At 34.6% G+C, this 20,193-nt stretch overlaps 1 protein-coding gene across 1 annotated transcript in view; it reads right to left on the bottom strand.

Annotated features, from left to right (window-relative positions):
- DIAPH3 (diaphanous related formin 3) overlaps positions 1 to 20,193 on the bottom strand; it is a 235,406-nt gene that overhangs the window by 83,006 nt on the left and 132,207 nt on the right. The window contains exons 23-24 of the mRNA XM_074160602.1: positions 9,869 to 9,993; positions 801 to 965 (exon numbers count right to left, since the gene is read on the bottom strand). Of these exons, the coding sequence (XP_074016703.1) occupies positions 801 to 965; positions 9,869 to 9,993 (290 nt within the window). The remainder of the gene's footprint in view (positions 1 to 800; positions 966 to 9,868; positions 9,994 to 20,193) is intronic.

Genomic DNA, 20,193 nt, shown 5'->3' with positions numbered 1-20,193 from the left:
TGAGTCCAAATTATGCTTATAAACTATATTCTGAGCTCTGCACAAAAGGAGCTATGCAACAATAACCTGGATCAGCCTAATGTCTGTTTCTCAAATAAAATTCAAATATTTAAAATAATAATACAATAACCATTTTTAGCTCCTATCCCCAAAGATCATCCTGTTTAAACGGAAAAAAAAAAAGTAAGCATTTAAAATGCATAAAATCTAAAAGCCTAGACATTCTATTGTCACAATAGGTCCTTAGAAAAAGACTGAGTTTGAAGAAAATATGCTATTTTTTTAAGCCAAAATAAGGAGATCTGAGTTTCCATAGCAGGGATCCTGCTTACAGACACAAACCTTGACACTGATGAAGTGCTGCAGGCAAATTAAAAAATTAAATTAAATAAAATCTTTGGTCTGGATTTTACATGGGAAAAGAATGCATTATAAATATAGAATAATTGTTAGAATATTTATTTTTAAGTAAATAACAACCATCCTTTAAATAGCAAATGCAGTTGTATTTAAAAAAGGGTAGAGTTTCAGATTTTTCCCCTTCGGGTTATGTATGCATATAAGAGGCTCCGTTTTAAATTACATTCATTGTTATTAGGAATTTTCAATTCTTTCAGAAAGAAATAATCCACAAATAGTAATTCAAAACTCCATTACCCTTAGGATATCCTAAGAATTTAGGATGTGCAAAGTAAAATTTCTGATATGAGTAAAGAAATTTGGTTTTAGTTTGTTCAGTAACTGAAAGATTACAAAAATAATTTCCAAGAAACATAAAGCATAAAATAAAAAGACTGTACCATGAACATTGTCCTGAAGTTGTTTAAATCCGTTAAAAACTCCTCCACTGAAACTTTCTTCAGATCAATGGCATAATATCCCATCACGTTCTGATAGAGTTTTTCCATGTTCTCATGCATCCGTGAAAGTTTCTGAAAATCTTCTTTGGCGTGAACTAGAAAGCTGTGCACTGCTGTTAAGGCTGCAAGAATACTCAGCAAATCCAGTCAAACCCACAGTTTTTACTTAACATTGATCTGTATTTCACACACATTTTTCATTTGTATCAAATGGAAGTATCAAAAAGAACTTCTTCCATGTCATACATGCTTCCCTGTATTTACGGTGTATATTAGGCCTATGAATAAATCAGGGTGCTTTCATCAAATTTTCTCAGCTGCTTTAAATTTAAAGATTATTCCATTAGCATATAATTTTGTATGAAGTATAAAGTATGAGACTAATCTAACTTCAAGCACCTATGTAGTTTATTTAGTATCACTGTCTCCTTATGGAAGCTAAAGATTTAGATACATAAATTACAATTTATTTGGAATTTAGGTACAGATATCAGTAGTCAACCTGAATACTTTCATACATCAAGAGATAGCATAGTTTCTACTAAAATTAGAGTAAAAATAGAAATATTAATAAACAGTATTAAAAGTAAAAACCATGAAAGATTCAAAAGTTCATCTTAACTGCTTTTTTTTTTTTTTTTTAAATGCTGTTGTAGCAGCAGCAATACATTCATTTCTATTCCTGGTGGCTGTATCAGGTATTTATGCTTTTTCTAAGGCTATTTGCAATGTCAATACAACTTAATTAAATTAGCAATGAAAACAATAGAACTACCTCTACAAGAGATAGACAACTTATAAATAGCACCACAACACTGCATAACATAAATTAAATTAAAAAAAAACGGTGTTTATTCAAGAATTTTGATAATATAGTTTGTCAAAGAAGCTTGAAGAAGAAATACCGTGTGTAGTCATTTCCTTATGTAGGACAACTTCATGAAGTGTTTACTTTAATGGAATGGTACCTAAACAAATATTTGTGTTCCGTTATTTTCCTGCTCCAGGAAAGACTACAGAAAACAAGAAATGAGAAATTTACCTTTACTTCTAATTGCCCACCCAAACTATTACAAAAGAGAATTTACTGTGTTTGTATACTACAGATACACACACTATGGTCACCTTATTTTATGAAGCATGGGATTTTTAATCAAGTTCATTAAAATGTAGACAAATGTAATTTTTATCCACCATGCTGTTTTAAATACACAGTAACAATCCACTGCTGGGTGACAGCTTTTGCCCTTCAGGGTTTTTGCAATGTTTAAAAAACATGTTTTCTGTTTAAAAAAAATGTTTAAAACACATGCATTTTAAGACATGTTTCAAACTGAAAACCATTAACTGCTTACTTAGCATTTTTAAAGCAATGTTAACAAACCAAAAGGATGTTTAATAGTGAAATTCAAATGGATTCAGCCTCTAAACAAAACTAAAAGAAGAGTTTAGTTTAGTTAATGGTTTTCTTTTTGTGATTTAGACTCCATGCCAAGAAATCACACAATAATGTTCTCAGACACATGCAGGAAAGGAGACATAAAGCACTTTCACAGCATTCAAAGTAGTCACTATGATGGCTATTAGCTGGGTCTATAAGGGCAGAATAGTCTCCACTAAGACAGTCTTATAGAGAACGTCTAACAAAGCCAAGATTTTGAAGATTTTAAACAATAGATCCTCCATCAGCCTCCCAACCACTTGATTTCAGACCACCTCTTTGTCTGAAGGCTCCTTAGCCAGTATGAGCTTCTTTCTATGTTTCTATTGACTTGGTAAGATGCAGCTCATGAGCAACTTCAGAGCTCAAAGAGAACTGATGTTGCTGGCCCACTTTCTCTTCCATATCGGTTTGAATCTCTCTCCTCTACTTAGCTCCCAAGACCCACAAAGCTTACAGGAAACTACCCTTCAGAGTTGAGTTTCTTTAAAATTATTAAGGACTTTAAAAAGCTACTGGTGGGACAGTGTGGAAAGTTGAGGAGGGGTTAGTATGTAATAGCTGCCCAAATATCAAATAAAGAAAGGATTATGAGAAACAAGGCATGACAAAACACAAGTTAGGAACTTCAAAAGAAATCTCAGCAGTTCAAAAAAACCCCCTAACAAATCAAAACAACAAACAACTTTAATAAAGAAAACCAGTAAAAGTAACACTGAGTGAAACTAGAAACAAGCATTTCTACAACCTATTTTTGATCACACAATTTAGGATACTTATTATTTGTGATTCTTAGATCATTAACAGAACTTAGGGAAAACTACACTATTTTTTGCAATTATGAGACTGTTTATTTCCACAGAATGGAAGGGTAAAGGAAAATTAGATACACTTTTTTTTTGTTGTCACTATGTATAAGTGCCATACACATCAAACATTCCAATAACTTTCTTCAGTTTTCTAGGAAGGTGAAAAAAAAAAAAAAATATCAATAATATGTATACCTCATCTTCTAAATGAATGATATGCCAGAGTATATCCTGAAAAGGAAACTTGAGGGGGTGGGGAGGCAAGAGAGATAAAATTTCTGTGATATTCTGCAACACATAGCTACAGTTACAGTTATGTTAATAGAGCCCATATAGGCTGCTTAGCTTAATACTGTTAAAACTGACTCCCCTTGAATATGTGATGCACAATTTTAAACTCAAAATACAGCACCCTGAAAAGATGTTTTACTATCCAGTATTTCAATGCCAGAGCTGATGAATCCTGAGATTTTTATTTTCTGCCTGGTGCATCATGGGATGGCTTAAGCTCTTGGCATTCTACTGAGGCTGTGCTTCAATTTAGGTATTTTTAATAAGTCCCCTTCCTATTTGCCTTAAATATGGCTTTTGTTAGCCAGCACTAGCTAAACTGCAGACAACAGGGAATACTACTGAGTACAGCAATCCCAACTGTAATTACTATGAACAGGTTGATATATATGCATTATCAGCTACAGAATTCATTGGCTTTGGATGAATGAAGACAGAAGTAGAGCAGAGCTGCAACACAGGCAGGAGTAAAAGGAAATCAAGAAGTTAGGTATTTGTTAACTTTTTCTGAAGTGGCTTCACTTCACGGGCTGCCTTTTTGGCCTCATGGGACTACAGATCATCATTCTGCTCATTAATGGAACAGGAAAGCAACACAGGGCTGAGACAAGTAATATCTGTGGCAAAATTTCTAACTGCTGTATGTTTAGTCTTGCATATTCATGGCAGCTCTTTCGTAGTGAATTGCTTGTCTGAAGTTTATACTGTTTTTAATACATTGTGCGACATAAAATACTAATATAGTGCAGGGTATCAAGACAAGTAAAAGCAGCTGTTACCCTAGAGCAGACAATGAATGATGTTCATTTGTACCAAACATTTCCTTAAAAGACCCCATATTCACCACATGTGATTTTTTCACAAATTAACCTACACATTAAATCTAGACAATACAAAAAAGGAATATGATTCTGCATAAGAACAAAAGAGTAACAGATGCATAGATGCTACATATATTTTAGCAGAATCTTCAAAACGGAACTGAGACTGCCACTATGGTAACCAGCAACAGTCTCTGTAAAAACATGGCAATTTTTTCGAAGACTAGCGCAAAGAGACTTTGAGGTCAGTTCAGGATTTCAACAATTTTTTTTTTTCCAAGGCCAAGGGTGTGAATGTTTAGGGCTTTGCTGAGGATTACCCCCACCAAATTCTTGGGAAAATAGTTGTAACCATCTGAAAAATAAGTGTAATAGAGACTTCCTTTTATACATATATAGCAGGTTCAACAGTAAAATTCTGTATCTGAATATAATAGTTCAAGAAACACATAAAAATGTTTAGATTTTTAAATGAGTACCTTCTGAAGAGTATTTCTCAAATAATACCTTTTCCTTGACTCACTCACTCCTACTTACCTCTATGTTATAATACTAAAACAAATTGGCATGTATCACACAGAGCTGCTGCATCCAGTCTGCATACCCCATATATTATGAGCAAAACCAGTGCTAGCTGTAACACACACCTGAACTTCAGACCAGATATTTAAGATCTGCATAAAGGAATTATACACTTAAGCTAAATTTACACTGTTTGCCAAAGCCCTATCTCATTATCAGTCCACACAGTCAACATCTTGACGCTCTCCCAAAGAGCAACATACAATCTTTTTTCACCTAATGAGCTCACATGCTAAAATCTTCCAAAGTCCTGAGGGTTTGAGGACATCTTACAGGCTTCAGTTTGTTTATGTTGCACAGAGGGAAGTTCCAACTATGAGGCCAATTAAGTAACTGACAGTTTAAAGGCAGCATGTAATCTCTTCCTCGCAGCTAAAACGGGTTTCTTCTACCTCACTTGAATCAGGCACTGACTTGGTTAAGTGCTGTTCCTTCCTTCCCTTTCTGCAACATCAACAAATTAGCTTAAATGACAAGGAAAGAGGAATAGAGAACTGAACAAAAAGAAAGGACTCTCTTCCTCGCTGAAAGGCAGTAACTGACTTGTCTCTCAAGTATTAGTTCCACAAGCTTCTCTGAAAATCACCACCAACGCTACGATCAGTGGTAGGCTGAAAGTTGTTGAGAGTTTCTCAGCTGCTACTTAGAAAATCACAAGATGTGAGCTGGCCTGATAAGGAGCATGTTGACTAAATTACTTAATTAAGCTTTTAATATGCAATTTAAATACTCTCCAAAAGCCCATTAAATTCTTATTTTTGAACGTACAAGTGTATTTTGTTCACTATGCTTTTTATTGAACATTTCACTCAATGGATTTAATGCCCTAGATCAGTATCAGTTCCATACTCTTTGACTTTCCTAATTAAAGCAAACAGAACTGCCATAATAACTATAATTTCTTTTCAGCTAGTATACATAAGATGACTGACAAACTAGCACAATCTAATATATAGGAGAAATATTCATAATTATAGACTTTGTCAATAAAAGAGTGCACCAACTGTGCATATATCTGACTTCCTAAAGAAACAAGAATGCTAATCAGTTCATTAGGGGCCTTTGGGTTGTGATATTTAGCGACAGGATGTAGTAGCCTGCTTGTCCATGGAGTCTAATTGTACTTAGGATGAAAAATTATTTCCAACAAAGCACCATCCTTCCTTTCTCAGATTTCCTGCTGGTTTCTTTTTATGAGCCGCATGCCTTTCAAGACATCAGCATCATTCAGCTTTCCTTGTCATAGGAATAAAAGTAAAGGCAGGTCCAGGCTTCATCACGCTGTGCAGGATTATCTAACCTTTACATCAAACCTTTTTTGCCTCGTAATTTATTGAAGTTCCTGTTTTTCTAAAAGTGAGCTTCTTTAATTAGTGTGTTCGCAGACATTACTAGAAACCACATGCAACTTCACTGTTTTGAAATTACTGCCTGTCTGTTGGGAGGGGAAGTCAGTGAGGGCAAACTATTCCTATTCATAATATTTACTGTTCAAAATATTGTATCTGAATAGTCTAATACAATGAAATAGGTAGTATGGCTGGTTTTACCTGTACTGATTTATTCTGAGTAAGATCAGATATTCATCTCCCCTGTTTCTGACAGCAGTCAATACCCAAAGATTAGGGAAAACAAGAAGGAAACTTGGTAAGTAAAGCATGATAATTCAACTGATATAGTATTTAGTTTCTAACAGTCTGCACACTAGTGATTTTTCTGAGCTAAAGCTGCCTCTGGACTACTGTGTTTAATAGCTCCAGACATTCTATCTTTAGCTAACGAAGTCTTATATGAAATTCATTTACACTTTCAGCCTCTACAACATCCTAAAAGTAGATGCTACAGTTTAACTGTTTGTCATGTAAGAAAAGATTTCTGTTTGTATGTTTTAACCTGTTGGACAGTATTTTACATGAGATGAACCCTGGTTATTTATAAGATACAATGAATATGTTACTAACTTTCCTTCTCTATGGCATACAAAATTACAAGTATTTTTACTATATTTTCCTATTTTTTTTAATTTTCTGCCTTAAGAGTCCTAATTTATTAAAACATCCCTGATGCAGAAACTATTGCATACTGCTGATCATTGTCACTATTCTCTGCCACATCAGTAGCTATATAATACACTTTTTGAGATGGGGTGATGGAAACACTCAAGATATGAGTATTACTGATTTTTATAGCAACTTATTTATGTTTTCTGTTTGCTCTTGACTACAATTATTCTAACATAATGAAGATTTATATTCGTTCCAGATCTATTACTCTGTAATCACTGAAGTTCACTTGCTCTTTTGTCAGCATCTGCCATTATCTTCTTTTTGACATGGCTTTTTGGGGTTTTTTTTTAGATATTAATCCAGAAAAAAAATCATTCCACTTTTGACCTAAGAAATTTCATTTCTTGGAAGTCTTTATTAATACACCTCATTGAAATGTTCACGGAAATTCAGTTATGTTCTATCAACTGTCCTGCCTTTATTTGCATACTGTAATAGATCTGCAAGGGATAGTTTCTCTTTACAAAACCCACGCTGACTCTCCATCATCATATTTTATCTCCCACGTACACATGTTGGTCCTGTTTTTATTTAGTCTTCTTCATTTTTCTTGCTAGAGAAGCCAGACTTGCAGATCCTTCTTGTAGCCCTTTTAAAAACCTCGAGTGCTTCTTTTCAGCTTTGATTTCTTTGGTGTCTTGGGCTAACTAACCCATAGTCCAATAGGTTTATATTTGAGTTCATTTTAAAATCTTCTCAAGTCTTTGGTGACCACTGGTGATCCTGGGGATTTATTGCTATTTATTTTATATTTTTCTTTAAAAAAAACTTTTACTGACTCCTCCATTTGAGATTATCCTTCCATTCAAAATGTTGCACAGTGGGGTCAACCAAAGTTTTCCCTAAAGAAAACTAATGCAAAGAAAAAAAGTTACCTTTATGGCTATGGCTTATCTTCTTGGCACACATTGACAATCTACGTCTTCTCTGGCAAGATTACAGCTTCTGAGATGCTTGAAAAAGATGACACGTAGATCCTCCTTTGCATTTCCTAAGATGATCACTACCTTTTTTAAGTGTTTAGTAAACTGCTCTAATGCTCTTCATATACAGGAATGGAATTTCAACCCCTAGAAAAGTTGACGTGTTTACTGACAATGTCTGCCTATTTACCTTATCTGACTTCTATTATATTTTAACTTTTCACACTTTTTCTCGCCAACTGTGACTTATTTTGTCTTAAATACAGTTTACAAACTTAGATAATATTATTCCACTCACTTCCTGACATGAAGTTTCTGAAATGCCCTATATGTCAGTAACACAAAGGCAAATGAGGAATCCTACACAATATTTTTTTTTATTATTTTAGATATTTGATATTAGCATAGGAGTACCTAGTTATTCCTCAACTTACTTTTCCCGTGCTCTCCTTCTTAAGCGAAGCTACTTTTTTCAGGATATTCTTCACTCATTCTCAACTGAATTTTGCTAATTTCTTTCATATCTGTTTTATAGGTATGGAAGTTTTATAACCGCATCTCCAAAGTAAGCTGCATACTAAATTATCTGTTACTTCAAACCCTAGTCCTCAGCTTAAAAATGCAAAAGGTTATGGGGTATTTTAAGTGTCAGCATCATGACTGTTTTGGATTAGATGATCATTGTAGGTCCCTTCCAACTGAAACGGTCTATTCTATTCTAATGGATTACAAAGAATTTGTCCTTCTTCATAGGTTAGATTTTTTAGTAAGTGCTTCCCATTCCTAATTTCCTAGCCTATACATAATTTTCTTAAAAAAGCACAGACTTTGCATAGTCCTAGTAATATTTCTGAGAAACCTATCAGGGATATATTTTCCTCTAACTTCCTAGCAATAGTTTATCTCTTGCCTTCAGGACCCCTCTCCTAGTTCTCCTATTGTGCTATTGGCTTCTTCAGCGACAAAACTTACGTTACCTACTATAGAGACTCCATGCTGGTGGGCTGCAACATATCTCTCAAAACCACATTGAGCCGGAAAAAAAAAGCCAGCAACAACAACAAACAGAACAACCTCACCAACAAAATACCCGACTGTAAAAAAATTAGTAGCAACATTGAAAGCTAACAGATAACCCTCAGAGTCCAGAGAAGGCCTAAAGCTAAGTTGTAAACACTTCGGTTGCAGCTAGTCTCCTGAAGAGGTAACTGGCCCTAATGCAGCAAGAACTGCTATATCCACTTGGCCTCAAGGTCCTTTGCCATCTTTTATTTAATAGTATGAGATTAATCAAGAGGACTTCATCCTGAGTGCCCCTATCTTTGTACATAACAAAGTAGTCTTCCAGCTAGGTAATAACCTAACTGTGCCTGCAGAGGAAATTTCAACCTGCCTCTCTACCTGCTGATATTTCTGCTTCCAGGTTAGTCTCAGTGCCAAGCATAGACGACCATCATCTGGTAGGGAGGTTTAAGTGAAAGAATGGTTTTATTCTGCTTTAAGTATCTTCATGTCACAAGGCTTTCTTATGAGGGAGACAGGCAGTGAAGTTGGCTGCAGGATTTGGAATAAATAGTGGGAAAAGTAATTTTGAGAAAAATAAGACCAGAACTCAGTTTTCACATGCTATGAATCTCATTTGTGAAATAAGAGAAATTCTTTGGTTCTGTGATTGCATGTACAAAAAAAATCACAGTGGTAATGCATCTACTAGAAAACAAATAAACACAGGGTGACAGACATATTTTTCTAAGATATTCTCACATAAAAAAATCATTTAACACCAAAGTGAAATGCTTAACATTCCTATAATAACTACTTTTCCTTAAGTTAAGAAACTTATACACAGTGTAAAAGCTGACATCAAGCATTTTTCTCCTCATTCTATCCACTACAGAGGAATCCTTTAACTGGGCTGTTCATCTATTCAGTTTTTGAGGAGAAAAAAAGTTGTATTTTTCAAAAACATATGCTACAGACTAGACAGAAGTTACGCAAAGAAATTCAAAGTTTAAGGTAATGCAGTTAAATTACTTCTGTTGTTTTTTTTTAAAAAAGAATACTCCAAAGGATATGGACATTTTTGCTACAAACTTATCGTGCTTATCTTCAGAAACTGGAAAAGTCTGCAAATCCTTCTCAAGCTGTTGGAGTTGCCTCTCCATATGCTTCAGGCTCTTCTCCAGGTTTTCTGCTGAGACTAAAACACAGAATATTCATTCTGTTAACACCTTAAACAAGAAACATTGTTTGTAAAATGCATGAGTTAAAACCTTACCCAGATCAGCATGCTATGTTTTTAATTCTGAAATAAAAGCACACTGAACTAATCACAATACGAGGGGGTCACTCTACAACGTTCCGTTCCCCTCACTTATGCGGTTGCCGTATGTTGATCAGACGTATGCTGTTTGAACACTGCATTTTGTTTTATTTTTATGCCTAAGGTTTTGCACTGCAATTAAGAGCCTGGTTTAAATAACCTGAGACATACATATGCCAGTCTGTCTCGTCTGATTAACCAAAGGATAAGTTTTGAAGCAACTCCAAGAACCACCAAGCTTTCTTCAATCTCATTCTGTTAAAACAGAAAATACGAACATTTGTATGGAAGAGCATGAAGAAACTAAGACCCTCAAAACACAGAAAAAATGGGGCTATTAAACTCCTACGCATAAAACCTAAGACTCTATTCCCTAGTTCGAAAGCACGATGCCTGGTAAAAAACACAACAGAATTTGTCAGAGCGAAAGTGCTTGCCAAGTTGGAGAGAAGTGCAAGCACTTGAGAGGGTGCGGCAGAGCAAACCAGGGTCTTCGGAGAAAGAAGAGTAGAGATGAAACATCAGGGATTTATAGAAGGATGTAGAAAAAGTGCAGATTTTCTTTATCAGAAAAAGAGAAATAAAAGTTTCATCCATTTGAAGCAATGCATGGACGTTGAATACTTGATGTGTAAATAGCTGATTCAAATATCAAGACCGTAAAAGTAACCTGAGGATAACTTCTGTTAGCATGCATTCTGTCTTGGATTTATATTACTGGAATCATTTAAAACTTATTTCCTGATTGTTTATGAAGTAAAATTAACATTTAAATATGTTCTGTAGGAACAATGTATATAGATAAGAACATACTCTGAATTTTAGACTGACTTGATTTTTTGTTTTCTTTTATTCATTATTTATTTCACAGTACACTGTAACTAAAAGGTAAAGCTACCTTAAACTTCATCTAAAAACATCCCTGGAGAAAGCCTGTGGCCCTATGATGTTACTAGGATCTGTTGATCCATGACGTCACCCACTCAGTGAAGTTATGTGATGGAAATTAAGATACACACACTGAACACATCTTTCTCTCATAAAAGCCTGACAGAGTCCCCAGACAACTAGAGTAAAAGGTTGCATAGCAACTACAATCCCATTCACAGCAGAAAGGTTAACACAACTATAAAATGATCAATGGCAACCTGTTAAAATGCTAATGTAACTTAAAAAAAAACCAACCCAAACAATTTGGAGACAATCAACTTTTCTAAAAAGATTAAGGAAATATAAATATATGTTCATATTATAATTTATAACTCATCATTTGGTTTATAATCATAACTTTTAAAACCCTCCATTTAGTCAGAAACACTGTATTCCAACTGTATGTTAGACTTGGCAGATGTTCACTCAGCAATTGGTAAGCCCATATCATCACCAGGTAGGTCAGTTGGCTTCAGCAGTTAAGAAACTGTCTTGTTTGGGAAGCAGAGCTAAAATTAGAAGCTGTCAATGTTGACTACAGATGTGTTTCAGTCTTCATGGGCTCCAGAAACAAACCTGATTTTAATATAAAGTCACATTTCTGCTGTCATAAGAAGCCTTTGAGGGTAGGAAGACACACAATTTTAAGACTATATTTAGTGACTATTATTCTATTAGAAAGCTGCTAAGAAACACAGAGTATACTACCTTGTGCTTAATATAACTATCGATAGGACCCTTCACAATATCTTTTGTCTTGCATAAAAAGAGTTCACAGTATAAATTAAAGTGACATACTTAGAAAATATCAGAAAGATGAGACTCAGCAAATACACAGGTTTTAAAACAAAACACCCCAAAAATCCTCAACCCACCAAAAAACTCTATACATCAATTGCAGGTAGCAGCTAAGTAACAACTACATTCTTTTACCCAGATAATAAAAAACCAACCAAACAAACAAAAACTGTAAAAAAAACCAAAAAAAAACCCCAAACAAAAAGCCTCAGTACCTAGAGCTGATTACCAGCTTGTATACAAAAGACTTTTGAATTCTTGCTTCCAGCAAAGCCAACTTTTATTTCTATTACCTCAGTTCTTTTGACCTTGAACAGGTACATATTTGATCAAGAATCTTTACATCTCTATCTTGTTCTGTAGGTTTTTGTTTCCTCTGTCATGATCTGAAGTTGTTCCTGAATATAAAAATTCAGCATTCCTTTGATTTCAGCAGTGCACAACTATTAGATGTATTTTCCTCTAAGACTATATTTCTGGTGACAGCCCCAAGCAGAGGCTAACTCACAATATGCTGGTGTTCATTTGGCACTACTGTCTTTCAACTTCCAATTTAGTGAAAACAGACTAAAAAAAAAAAAATCAGATCTGTAAATACTAGCAGCTCTTCAACAAAAAGATGAAATACCTGCCAACCTTCCCTCGTGGTACAAAATCTAAAGGGAATAGAAGAATGGAAGAAAAAAAAAAAAAAATCCTAACTTTGACCCTAATCTTGGGAGGATTTAGCTATAAACCCAAGACAAACTAAGCAAGCAATTCATATGACAGTTCGGACACAAAGTCAAAAACTGGGATTTTGAATGTTAGTGAGCTCACAAAACCAAGTTGTTCATTGAATACAATGCATGTGCACCTGAACAATCTCTCAACTATACCCTCTGAACTTTCATGCCCCTTTTTCAACGTCTCCTGACATTTTTATAAGCAATAATTAGATTTCCTCACCTTCTGCCTTTCATGGTTAAAACAACTTTGTTCTTAAAGTGTCCTCTCTTGATTCAGGTTTTCTAATACCGTGATTATTCCAGAAGCCAGTGCAGGACCTTCTACTTGGACTCATTAAATTTCATGAGGTTCACATGGGCCCACCTCTCAAGCCTGTCCATGTCGCTCCGGACCACACAGCTTGGTGGTGTTGGCAAACTTGCTGAGGGTGCACACAATCCCATTGTCCACATCACCAACAGAGATGTGAAACAGCACCAGCCCCAATACCAATCCCTGAGGACTGCTACTTGCCACTGGTCTCCACCTGGATACCAAGCTGTTGACTGCAACTCTGAGTGTAGCCATCCAGCCAACTCCTTATCCACCAAGTTGTCCATCCATTAAATCCATGTCTCTCCAACTTAGAGACAAGGATGTCATGTGAGACAATGTCAAATGCTTTGCACAAGTCGAGGTAGATGACATCAGTTATCTTCTACCAACGTTATAACACCATCATAGAAGGCAACCAAATTTGTCAGGCTCGATTTGCCCTTAGCAAAGCCATGTTGGCTGTCACCAATCACCTCCTTATTTTCCATATGCCTTAATGAAGAATTTACAGTTACAGTTTACTTAATAATTTACAGTTTACTGAATAATTCTCTAAAATTGCCAACATTCCTGATGCAGCATTTAAAAGTAAAGTTAAATGACAAAATATAGCCTAAAAAACCCAAAAACACAACCAAAAACCCCTCTGTATTGTCAGATGGTTATAGTACTAACAAAGAAATATTCCAGAGGCAAAATATCAGGTTTCTGTAAACACCAGCAAAAGCCTGAAATAGGTATTAATACTGGAAAAAGATCTAGTTGGATATACTCAGTGTCACAGAAGACTGAAAAAACAATATTTATGCTTTTTTTTCTCCCAAGGTGATGTTTTCTCTTGTAGCCTACAGCCATTTTCTGGCTCTCACCCCCCTCCATCCCTTTATTTATTTAATTTTTTTTAGTGTGTGTGTCTAACAGGTGTATACAATGCTCTTGTTGAACTCCTTTTTTTTTCCCCAGAGGTCTGACAATGCCATTGCCTCTTGAGCCCTCAGACTTTCCCTTCTGTGGCCAAAGCAGACTCCAGCTGCCCACATGAAAGAAGCAGCTGTCTAAGCAGGATTTAATTAATTTTCTCCTATTTTGAATTCAAATATGAGCACGCTAATGTAGTGTAATCGGTAAACAACGCGTAAGCATTTTTATACCCACTTCCCTAGTAATAATAATTCCATGGTAATAATACACAAGCCCTGGCCTGCTAGACTTGTTGTAAGCTGCTTTTGAGAATCTCCTCAGTAAAATGCAGCCTGATGCCACGTGTCTCTTTTTACGATGTTCAGTTTAAGCTCAGAACTTGAAAATATGGGCAAAGGTGGAAAACAGAAACTCCCGAATGACAATTCACTGATGGTCGGTTATTCATCATTGGATTGCTATTGAAAGAAAGAAGCGGCTGCTAAGGCAAGGGGAAAAATGGCCAAGCAACAGGATACGGCACCTGCCACAGCACAGGGAAGTAATATCTCCCAGTGCCGCACAGTACAGAGGGACAGGCTGCAGTGGTGGACTAAGAGCTGCCAAGAGACAGGATCATCTTATAAAAGAAGAAATCAAATTTGGAGGAGGGAAGAGAAAGAAGACCCGTGCATCATTTGCAGCTTCCCTCACTGAAGAGCTCTTGAGCTCATCACCTCGACCCTTGGGGACCCAGACCATGAAGTACTGTGATGACTGCAGCGTACTGTATATTCACAGCTAATTTAGGATATGATTGTTAATAACTAACTCCTTTGAATATGCAGTGATAGTGATTAATAATGATTAAGACTGAACCATTAGCATGAAATGTTAATGAATATCAGCCTAGTTAAGTTTAAAATAAAAGTTTAAAACTGTCCGGATTTACAAGTCCTCTAAACAATCCCATCACTGCCATCTCTCCCTGAGACAGATATATAGGTAGCAAAATACACAAACCCACATACACATGTATATATAGGCACTTGCAATACTTCCCTACTCAGTAAAATTAAGCTTCAAGGTCTATACATATGCACAATGTATTCAGCTTTTCTATTCCATTGCTCCCTCTGCCATTTTAAGGTTCATCTTGGAACTGATTTCTGCATAACCCATTTGATATTTTTTATTTTGTCTTTTAACAGGTATCTACATTCTATTTGTCTTAATCTCACTATCACTTAGAATAGTGTATAGCAATGAAATCTCTCAGTAACATCCTGCTATTTATACCCAGATGAATAAATATGAAATTAAAATTATTGACCAGCTTTATCTGAATCCTGATCTGTCTACAGATCAAACTGTCTACATCTTTAAACAACTGGGGGCTCAAGGACTTTACCAGGGATTGGCTATGATACTGAACTGTTGGATCACTGGAAGATGATAGAGAAAGAAATCTATTGTCATGGACTACTGACATACTTCAATTTCACGTTAGAAACTGATGCACTGGTTTGGTAAAAATGTGCAGCAAATACTCAAACTCTTACTTAATATTTGATTTGCTAGTTCATGCTTGTAAGCTACGTATATATTTCAATGCCCTAAAGGAAACAGAACATTTCACTTAGATTTCAGTAGTTCATTGCATAATTGTATCTTAAGATTACTCACCACATAACAGTACTGTGCACAACTTAGAGACACTAACAGTGATTAGAGAAGAGATTATTTGCAATAACAGAAGAGATTATTTGCAATAAATACGTAACCGTTTGCATATGTTCTATCAGCTTCTAAACCCAAAATTTTTATATTGTGAAATGCACTCAGACAAAAATAAAGTAAAATAAACCAAGTAAAATAAACCACAAGAAGGTGTGTTTAATTACTTCTTTTCAACCAGGCTCAATTAATTATACAATGGTTCCAACAGGAACATGGCAAGTCTGTAGTGTGCTAATGTAGGACTTGTGTCCCAATAAAGCAAGAGTTGTTGATCCATTACAGGTATAAAGCAGGGGTGTGAAAAACATCAATAAACACAAAATTGTAGAAATATTTAAAGGTGTACTTAAAACACACCACCATGAATTTCCCTCTGCAAATATTTAATTCCCTCTCGTATGGTATCTTAAATGCTTCAGTACTGTATTTTTATTACTTAAATGGTACATTTCTGGTAAATGAAGATATATATTTGTAGGCTGAAATTTTCAATATTAAAACTCAAGTTCTCTTCAAATAATTTCAAAACACAGTAGACAAAATATTTTTTCAGTCTTGTATGAGAATCTCTTTCACACAATTTAGATTAGAAGACTACTTTAAGCTAAGTACTGTATTCATCAGCAAATACTTTCCAACTTCCTCTATTGCTTAGTGCTCTATAATATTGTAAAATTAATTGCTAAAAACATGTTTTCTCAGTCTTGACAACAAAAACCAAGAAAAAAAATTTTTTTTTAAATTTTTATTCTTTCTAAACAATGGTATATCAAAACCCTTTTACCATATGGAATTATTTGTCTGTCATTACTTTGTTACACTCCAGTATTTATTTTAAGGCTAATACCATTACATTACAGTTAATAGGAGTCTTGTTTGAAAGCCAAATCAAATTGAAACTTCAATTCCTATTACTGTTTATCTTTTGAGCCATAAAATTTAGTATTTGTTATTTTGAGGCCCATATTTATATAATCATTGTTATGAGAAATATAACTCCGTCTTAAAGCACATAGTTGCTTTTTTCCCACCAAGGAAAACACGTCCCAGGAATGCAATTCTGTAACCTTACTGTTTTAATAGATAGGCACATTGATTTAATTTCCAAACTAATTTCTACTTGCTGTAATGTAATTAAGTGAAATATTTTTTCTCTTCTTTGTTACCTGCACACCCACACTTTAGTCCTCCTGATTGTGATAGTAACAATATCTTTTAATTTTGTCTCATCACCTTATTTAAATAGGACATTTCTATTGCTAGTAACAGTAAATCTTTACTGAAGTAATAGTAAATCTTTAGAAATGACAATGGGTACAACTGTTTCCCAAACATGCAAGTTCATTTACAAAATTAAGTACAGTATTCTTGTTCATACAGTTGTTTCACTAATTCTCATTTTATCCAACTTTGACTGCAATTTTCCATGGAGCATAAAATGAAAAACCCCTGAAATTAAGTTCACATTTCTTTTAAGATTTTTTTTCCCCACTTGATGTAAGGAATGTTTAGTTTATTTAGCTGTCTTTAGCTAAAATTAGCTTAGACTAACTTACAAGAGTATTCAATAGCTCTTGCAAAGCATGCATTGGCTTCTTTCCTTATAAACCATGGCATAAACATGTTTGATACCTCCCCTTGGGTCCTGTCTTGATAGGCAACCAACAGGATCACAGAGCAAGAAACTAGAAGTTCTCATTGGTGCAGTAAGAGTGATTTTTCACTCATAGGATAAATCCTGTCTTTTCACTGTAAGGTTGATTCTTGAAATTCTGTGGCTGTTACCACTAGATTTTGAGTTACAGTCCTGCATGTACCAGAAAGCTGCAACATAAGCCATTTGTCATTTTATTCTCTACCATTCATGGAAAACTTTGAATAGCTACTTTCAGTTCTATTTCATCAACCTATGTATAAAAATAACCTTGGTACTGATTGGAGTATGGAGTAAGTCGTAAAGTTTGTAGTGTTTTGTGAAAGCACAATAAAATCACACACAAACACACACAACAATCCTGGCTACCTGAAAACACACCCTGTGAATTTGCTACACAAGACAACACAAAAAGCCCAAGCAATGCATAGCAGAAAGTACGTATTTAATAGTACTGAGAAATACACTTTTAGAAATTCTGTAATAAGAAAAAAACACTTTTTGACATATAGATTGCTTACAGCATAGATTCCTTAGAGCATATATGTTAATATTGTTATCTCACACTTTCCTAATGTTTTTAAACATTGTAGGTGAGGGTGTTGGTTTTTAATGAATATACATTAAACTTCACATTTACAATTTGTTTCCTAACTTTTTTTAAAAAACTGAAATTAATTACTTATAAAAGAACTGAATAATGCTTCAAAAATGAAAAAATGGATGTTACTTGTAAAGCAACGAGTTAATGACTTCCAGTGGAAGGAAAATCTGCAGTCTTATATTGATATATGAAAAGAAGACTCTATACACTGTCATCTGTAAGGTCTCTGTAAATTAGAGTCAATCAAATAAAAGAGCAGACTGGATAAATGTAATATAAACCTTTAGAATACAATAAAATAAGAAATCAGTAAAGTGTACTAAATTACTAAAATATTTCTTGTTTGGAATACTAATAGAAAAGTGGGAAAGTCATTATGTTTAAAAGAAGAGACAGCTTTAATTACATGAATCTTCAGGAACTGTCATATCAGTAAGCTCATTAGCTACAATGAAAGTTCCTCCTGCTGATCTAAGAGTACTTAAAAAACAGGATTTGTTATACTTCAAAGCAAAAAAGGTATCTTTAATTCATGCACTGTAACAGTGAATTAAGCCTACTTCTAGTATTACAAAAGTAGAAACTGAAACTTCAGCACATAATAGAAAAAACAAATTAAATATCCTGAAGTAAACTACAACTGCACACGTCACATGTCCCTTGCTGCTTGCCTGTCAAAGTTATATTTTTTAAATTAATATCTATTTTTCTAAGGCAATAATTATTTTACCTATTGTGAATGTTTTATCATTTATAAAATACTATACAAGACCTTTTAGCTTCACAACTAACAGACCTTGTCACTGCTCTTAAAACTCTTGCAAGTTATCTTAACAGCTTGCAGTACAACAATTACTAGACAATTTTTAATGAAATGAAAGGAGCAAAATGTTTTTTCTACAAAAGGATAAAAAGAAAATTAGTTGCTATACACTGTAGTATTCTAATGTTCACTATTTTGAATCAGATATAACTTGAGAGAGAAGTTTTAAGAATGAGCAAGGACAAAATAAAAATGATATAAGGTACTCTACAAATATACTGGCTGATACAAGGACAGTCATGACAAGGAAGAATTCTAAAAAGCATCCTTTAAGTAACTTGTTTTAAGAAATTTGTAGAAGACTAAGCAATTGCTTGACAGTGATCAAACCAAAACCAATAAGGAACCAACATGCATAGCATAATTCCATTTTTATACAGTGTGCTCAACTTAAATTTTTCTGTTAATATTGTTCAAGTGGCATTTACACATCTTTCTACCACATGAATTTTGATTTATAATTTAAAAGGCACTTGCAAATAATACCTTTATGCCACATATAAAACATGTAATTATTATATTTTCAAAAATGAATATGCAGACAACGAATAAAAACAGCTCAATAAAAAAATAGCTTGCAAGAAAGGTATGGGAAAAAAGAATATTCTTATCAAATGTCATTGATTTATTCTTGGGAATTACTTGCAAAAATTACTTCAGAGCGGAAAGTGCAGTGAAACCATGAAGGGAATGACATTCCACCACCACTACAAGGCCCTAACCTTTGCTAGGACAAAAGGTAGAGAACAGAATTTTGAAACAAATACTGGAAGAAAATAAAACCAATATGCTTCACAGAAAAATTGAACATTATATTAGTAGAATACAAAATTAGAAGACAGCGATGTGTTTCCTCGCCCAACAATTTTGACCAACTAAGTAGCATATATGTAAAGAAAAGCTTCCTATCAGATGGCATGAAAAAGCCAGGCTGGCTGACTTCTGTATTATCTGCACCTGTAATCCCTACACATAACCTTTGGATCCAGCAGTTTACCAAATTTACTGGAAATCTGAACTGCCTCCAATAAATACAATCCAGGATGGATTATTCTTGTTAAGCACCGAGTGCTATTTCTCAGAGTGGCGGAGAAACTCTCAGCCCTCAATACCTAAATTCTGTTCTAAAACAACCGGTATTTCTTCGGGAATAAGTATATTTGACTAGATGATCATCAAGAGGAAAGATTTTTTTATTACTTCCCCTCTATCACTCTCCCTAACAACCATCATGATACCTTGTAACATCTGACGTGTTTCCCAGCTCACTGTAGAAGCCTCAAAGCATATCATTCACCATCATTCTTGGTCAACTTGTCTTCATCAGCATATCAATGAGTTACATCAGACAAGGTGAGTCTAGTATGTTGGATAAGGCTAACTACAACCACAGATTCATAGATTTTTTTGAACTGGCCTTTTGGTAAGCTCAAGCAAAAATAACCACTTCGTTAAAAATTTACTGTGCAAAAATTAGTGCATATTAAATCAACTAGCTTCATAAAAAGATACTTCTGCAAAAGTACTAAAAGTTTTAAAAAAAACTCTGTGAGCTGCAGTCTTTGGTAGCTGCTGGATTTTCAA

Source organism: Numenius arquata, chromosome 1 (genome assembly GCF_964106895.1).
Source record: "Numenius arquata chromosome 1, bNumArq3.hap1.1, whole genome shotgun sequence".
In the NCBI taxonomy this organism is placed as follows: Eukaryota; Metazoa; Chordata; class Aves; order Charadriiformes; family Scolopacidae; genus Numenius; species Numenius arquata.
This window is presented reverse-complemented; position numbering and strand designations above follow the sequence as displayed.